The sequence below is a fragment of the Columba livia genome, unplaced genomic scaffold, assembly GCF_036013475.1.
Source record: "Columba livia isolate bColLiv1 breed racing homer unplaced genomic scaffold, bColLiv1.pat.W.v2 Scaffold_306, whole genome shotgun sequence".
Classification (NCBI taxonomy): Eukaryota; Metazoa; Chordata; class Aves; order Columbiformes; family Columbidae; genus Columba; species Columba livia.
In genome coordinates, this window is record NW_027043343.1 from 98758 (window position 1) to 105084 (window position 6327).

Below are 6327 nucleotides of genomic sequence, written 5' to 3' on the forward strand. Positions count from 1 at the left end.
GGGGTCCGCGGGGGGTCCCGGTGGTTCCGTGGTGGGGTCCGGAGGTCGGCTCCGGTTCTGGGGGTTCCGGGTGGGTCCCGGTTCTGGGGGTCCCGGGGGGTCCCGGCTCCGGTTCTGGGGGTCCCGGGGGTCCCGGTTCTGGGGGGTCCCGAGGGGTCCCGGCTCCGGTTCTGGGCGGGGCCCGGGAGGTCTGAGGGTCCGGGGGTCCCGTTCCCGGTCCGGGGGGGTCCGTGGGGTTGGGCGTGGGGCTGTGGCGGGGTCACTGGAGCGGAGCGGCCGCCGCGCTGATCAATATTCGATTTAGGTGCTAATTCGCCGCCGCCGGAGCTGTCAGCGGGTGATGGATGGGGGGCGGCGGGGGGAGGCGGCGGCGGGGGGGCTGCGGGGGGGGGCGCTGGGGGGGGGGCGGGGAGGTGGGGGGGGGGGGGGGCCGCGGCGGGAACGGCCGCAGCGGGGAATCGAACCTGCCACCCGCCCGCAAACGCGAACGCGGCTGTTCCCGACACCCCCCCCCGCTTTGGGGACCCCGCCGTTTGGTGCCCCACCCCCCCGACGATTGATGGATGTGGCGCGCGCCGCCGCCGCGCGTTAATTAACACTTGAGTAATTAGTTCGGGCCCATTTGCGAAGCGAATTGTTTGTCATTAAAAGGCGGCGCTCGTGATTGATGGAGGGGGGGCGGGGGGGGGGGCGGCTCATTTTGGGGGGGGGGCTCCGTTGTTTTTCGGGGCTGTTCACCCGTGTCCCTACTGACGGCGCCACTGGCGGGTGGGGAGGGGGGGGGGGGCCGGACGCCTGGGTCCCCCCCACGTGTCCCCCTCCCCCCGCTCCGCCCATAAATCTTCATTAAGCGGCGGGTGATTAGCGACGGGGGGGGGGGACCGGCCCATTTAGAGCTAAATGGGGGGGCGGGGGAAGGGGGGGGGGGGGGACTGGGGGGTCTCTGCGGTGTCGGGGGGTCCCCGGTGTTTTTTGGGGGGCACTGGGGAGTCCCGAATGTCTCGGGGGTTCCTGGTGGGGGGGGGGGATGGGGATCTTGGGGGTCCCTGAGGTTTCCAGGGGGGTCTCTGGGGGTCCCCGAATGTCCTGGGGCGTCCCCGGGGGTCTTTGCCCCCCCATTCCAATGGTTCAGCCTCCCTCACATCTCCATGATTCCCCGCGGCGCGCCCCGCCCCGCCCCTCACGGCGTCGGCCTCGCCCCCGCCCAGGCCCCGCCCCTTTTCCGCCACGCGGCGCGGCGCGGCCCCGGGCAGCAGGGTGGGGGGGGCGGGTGGCGCGGTCGCCATGGCAACGGGGGGGGGGGCGGAGGGGGACACCCCGAAAACATCCCCGTCCCTTCCCCCCACACCGGGGGGACCCCAGGCCCCGCGTGACCCCCCCGCTGTGCCCCCCCCCCCCCCAGCCATGGCGGCCGAGCCCCCCCGGAGCAGCCGCTGGAGCCCACGAGTGACAGCGACCCCTGGTGGGGGCTGGGGGGCAGGTGAGGGGCGGGGGATGTGTGGGGCGGGGGGGGCACATGTGGGGCATGGGGGATGTGTGGGGCGGGGGGGGCACATGTGGGGCCTGGGGGATGTGTGGGGCGGGGGTGAGCACATGTGGGGCATGGGGGATGTGTGGGGCGGGGGGGCACATGTGGGGCCTGGGGGGATGTGTGGGGCGGGGGGGTCACCGTGGGGCAGGGGGATGTGTGGGGCGGGGGGGGCACATGTGGGCAGGGGGGATGTGTGGGGTGGGGGGGGCACGTGTGGGGCAGGGTGTGGGTCCCACGCTATGGGTCCCGCACTATGGGTCAGATCCCCTGCTCTGGGTCCCGTTCTATGGGTCCCGTTCTATGGGTCCCGCGCTATGGGTCCGTGCCGTGGGTTGCATCCCACGCTATGGGTCCCACGCTATGGGTCGGATCCCGTGCTCTGGGCCCCGTCCTATGGGTCTGCCCCACACCCCCCAGGCTCGCGCTGCTGCTGCCCCCCGGGCCGGCCCGGCAGTGGCTGCAGACGCAGCACTTGGGGTCCGGCCGTGGGGCTCGTTCCTGGACCCCCCAGCGCTTCGCGCCCCCCGGGGGCTGGCGGATGTGGGGCAGCGGCTGCGGCGTAACGGGGCCCATTTCCAGAGCAACTACCTGTGCGTGGGGCTGGGCATCGGCCTCTACGCGCTGTGAGTGTGGGGCGCTATGGGGCAGGGTGGGGGCTGGGCATCGGCCTCTACGCGCTGTGAGTGTGGGGCGCTATGGGGCAGGGTGGGGGCTGGGCATCGGTCTCTACGCGCTGTGAGTGTGGGGCGCTATGGGGCAGGGTGGGGGCTGGGCATCGGTCTCTACGCGCTGTGAGTGTGGGGCGCTATGGGGCAGGGTGTGGGGCTGGGCATCGGCCTCTACGCGCTGTGAGTGTGGGGCGCTATGGGGCAGGGTGTGGGGGGCAATGTGGGGCTGGGGCTCGGCCTCTATGGCCAGTGAATGTGGGGCAGGATGTGGGGCAGGTGTGGGGCAGGTGTGGGGCAGGATGTGGGGCAGGATGTGGGGCAGGTGTGGGGCAGGATGTGGGGCAGGTGTGGGGCAGGTGTGGGGCAGGTGTGGGGGGAGATGTGGGGCAGGATGTGGGGCGGGATGTGGGGCGGGATGTGGGGCGGGATGTGGGGCAGGTGTGGGGGGAGATGTGGGGCAGGATGTGGGGCAGGATGTGGGGCAGGTGTGGGGCAGGATGTGGGGCAGGTGTGGGGCAGGTGTGGGGCAGGTGTGGGGGGAGATGTGGGGCAGGATGTGGGGCGGGATGTGGGGCGGGATGTGGGGCGGGATGTGGGGCAGGTGTGGGGGGAGATGTGGGGCAGGATGTGGGGCAGGATGTGGGGCGGGATGTGGGGCGGGATGTGGGGCAGGATGTGGGGCAGGTGTGGGGGGAGATGTGGGGCAGGTGTGGGGCAGGATGTGGGGCAGCATGTGGGGCAGGATGTGGGGCAGGTGTGGGGGGAGATGTGGGGCAGGTGTGGGGGGAGATGTGGGGCAGGTGTGGGGCAGGATGTGGGGCAGCATGTGGGGGGAGATGTGGGGCAGGATGTGGGGGGAGATGTGGGGCAGGTGTGGGGCAGGATGTGGGGCAGGTGTGGGGCAGGTGTGGGGGGAGATGTGGGGCAGGTGTGGGGCAGGTGTGGGGGGAGATGTGGGGCAGGTGTGGGGCAGGATGTGGGGCAGGTGTGGGGCAGGTGTGGGGGGAGATGTGGGGCAGGTGTGGGGCAGGTGTGGGGGGAGATGTGGGGCAGGTGTGGGGCGGGTGTGGGGCGGGTGTGGGGGGAGATGTGGGGCGGGTGTGGGGCGGGTGTGGGGTGGGACGTGGGACCTCCCCCCGTCTCCCCTCCCCCCTCCCCGCAGGGTCTCGTCCCCGGGGCTCGTGGCGGCTCTGGGCGTGTTCCTGGGGGTTTGGTACCGGCTGCGGATGCGCCAGAAGGGGGCGCTGCTGATGGGTGAGCGCGGGGCGGGGGCGCTGCTGCTCCATTCCAGTCCGTTTCGGTCCATTCCGCTCCATTCCGCTCCATTCCAGTCCATTCCGGTCCATGCCGGTCCATGCTGGTCCATTCCGGTCCGTACCGCTCCATTCCGGTCCATTCCATGCCGGTCGATTCCGGTCCGGTACATTCCATTCCGGTCCATTCGGGTCCATTCCGGTCCGGTCCATTCCGGTCCATTCCATTCCGGTCCATTCCGGTCCGGTCCATTCCGGTCCATTCCAGTCCATTCTGGTCCATTCCATTCCGGTCCGTTCCATTCCGGTCCGTTCTGGTCCAGTCCATTCCGGTCCGTACTGATCCATTCCGGTCCGGTCCATTCCGGTCCATTCCATTCCGGTCCGTTCCATTCCGGTCCGTTCTGGTCCAGTCCATTCCGGTCCGTACCGGTCCATTCCGGTGCATTCCGGTCCGTTCCGGTGTCCCCGCAGGGCTGGAGCCGCCCCCTCCCCCGGCCGCCGCCGCGCTGCTCTCTCTGCCGCTCTTCTGGTTCTTCGGCGCTGGAGCCGCCGTCTGCTGGGGGCTGGGTGAGAAAGCACCCCGAAATCCACCCCATTCACCCCAAAATCCACCCCATTCACCCCAAAATAGACCCGATTCACCCCAAAATCCACCCCATTCACCCCAAAATAGACCCGATTCACCCCAAAATAGACCCGATTCACCCCAAAATCCACCCCATTCACCCCAAAATAGACCCGATTCACCCCAAAATCCACCCCATTCACCCCAAAATCCACCCCATTCACCCCGAAATCCACCCCATTCACCCCAAAATCCACCCCATTCACCCCAAAATAGACCCGATTCACCCCAAGATCCACCCCATTCACCCCAAATCCAGCCCTGAGACCCCCGAACCCCTGAGAATCGCCAAAATTACCCCAAAGTCCCACCAGCCTCGGGGACCCCGGACAACGTGCCCCTCCCCCAGCTCCCACAACCCACCCCCTCCCCCCCGCCCCCCTTTGGCCCTGCTGCGTTTCCAGCCCCGCCCCTTCCCCCCCCTCCCCCCCATGTCCCCCCCCCCCCCCCCCCTTTGGCCGCGTTTCAAGCCCCTCCCCCCAGGGGCGTGGCTGCTGCTGTGCGGGGCGCACGCGGCGCTGCGGCTGCCGGAGCCGCCCCCGGAGTGGCCGCCGCTGCACGTGGAGCCCGTGTGACCCCCGCGTGACCCCCGCGTGACCCCTGCGTGACCCCCCCCCGCGCGAGACCGGAGCCACGGAACGCCACAAACCGCGAAAAATGCACCAAAACCCCCCGGTTTGGGGCCTCGGGCGCCGCTAGGCCTCACCCCCGGTTTCCGCTTCCGCGTGGCCGTTGCCGGGCGACAGCCAATGGGAATCGGCCTCCCAGGCGCCTCTGCGCCACCGTTGCCAGGCGGCAGCCAATCACAAGGCGCCTCCCGGCCTCGTGTGCGCGCGTTGCCAGGCAACAGCCCCCGGGGGGGGGCCCCCCCCCCGCCGCGCCCCCCCCAATAAACCATGGAGACGGCGCAGGGAGCGGCCCGGTCGTTATTTGGGGGGGCACAGGAACCCCAACCAGCGCCCTCATTGGCCCGCAGCCCGCCAATCAGCGGGCGAGCCCCGCCCACGAGTGGGCAGTGACCGACAGAGCCCGCCAGAGCCCGACAAGGCACGACAAGTCCCGAAAGGGTGGGGCTGAGGTGGGCGGGGCCTGCCTAGGGCGGCCATTCTGGGGTGGGGCCCAAGGTGGGTGGTGGGGCCTGTGGCTCTGTTTGCCCCTGACGGCCATCTTGGAAAAGGGCAGCGCTGTGCCGCTGCCATCCTGACGTTGCTCCCCCAGGGCCGTGTTGGGGGATTTTTAACCTGGTTTTGAGGCCAATTCTCACCCAATAAAATTAAATAATGTAAAAAAACCTTAAGCATGTGGTTTGTTCCATTTCCAGTGAAGGATTTGGGGGTGGGGTTTAGGGTTGAGGGTGGGGCTGAAGATGTGGGCGGGACCACTGCCAACCCCACCTCCCTCCCAAGCTCTCCCCAATGTGCCTTCCCGAAGGGGTGTGCCCCAACCAGGCCCCACCCCCTTTCCAAGCACCCCGCCCTCCCAGCTGGGCTCCTCCCCCTTGACCCACACTTCACCCCCATTGGTGGGCTCCCTGCAGGGGGTGTGGCCTACAGACCTACAACTCCTTCCCCTCCGCTGCTGAGCCATGTACCCGACAGGGCATGACAGGGGCAGACAGAGCTCAAGAAAGACCAACAGAGCCAGGCAGGGCCTGAGACAGCTTGAGAAAGTCCGACAGAGCCCGACAGGGCCCGAGAGAGCTTGACGGATCCTCACAGAGCCTGACAAAGCTTGGCAGAGCCCAACAGGACCCGTCAGGGCCTGACAAATCTTGTCAGCTCCTGATAGAGCCTCAATGTGTATGACAGAGCCCTGGGGGTCTCAACAGAGCCTGAGAAATCTTGACAGGGCTCAGCAGAGCCCAAGAGGTCTCGACAGGGCCCTACAGAGCCCATCAAAGCCTGACAGAGCCTGACAGACCCAACAGGTCTCACAGGGCCCTACAGAGCCCATCAAAGCCTGACACAGCCTGACAGACCCAACAGGTCTCGACAGGGCCCTACAGAGCCCATCAAAGCCTGACACAGCCTGACAGACCCAAGAGGTCTCACAGGGCCCTACAGAGCCCATCAAAGCCTGACACAGCCTGACAGACCCAAGAGGTCTCACAGGGCCCTACAGAGCCCATCAAAGCCTGACACAGCCTGACAGACCCAAGAGGTCTCGACAGGGCCCTACAGAGCCCATCAAAGCCTGACACAGCCTGACAGACCCAAGAGGTCTCGACAGGGCCCTACAGAGCCCATC

At 68.4% G+C, this 6327-nt stretch overlaps 1 protein-coding gene across 2 annotated transcripts; it reads left to right on the forward strand.

The window, feature by feature from the left end:
• Positions 1-1393: 1393 nt before the first annotated feature.
• On the forward strand, positions 1394-5377 carry RABAC1 (Rab acceptor 1). 2 transcript variants are annotated; one of them, XR_010469440.1, is made up of 5 exons: positions 1394-1480; positions 1949-2154; positions 3362-3453; positions 3927-4022; positions 4564-5377. XR_010469440.1 is itself a non-coding variant. In XM_065048261.1 (4 exons), exons 1-4 carry the CDS (start codon positions 2339-2341, stop codon positions 4653-4655), a joined length of 321 nt encoding a protein of 106 aa, XP_064904333.1. In that variant the 5' UTR covers positions 2321-2338; the 3' UTR covers positions 4656-5377. The 2 variants fall into 2 exon arrangements, 1 of the variants encoding a protein (XP_064904333.1); XM_065048261.1 differs by lacking the exons at positions 1394-1480; positions 1949-2154 and adding an exon at positions 2321-2379.
• The last annotated feature ends 950 nt before the right edge of the window (positions 5378-6327 follow it).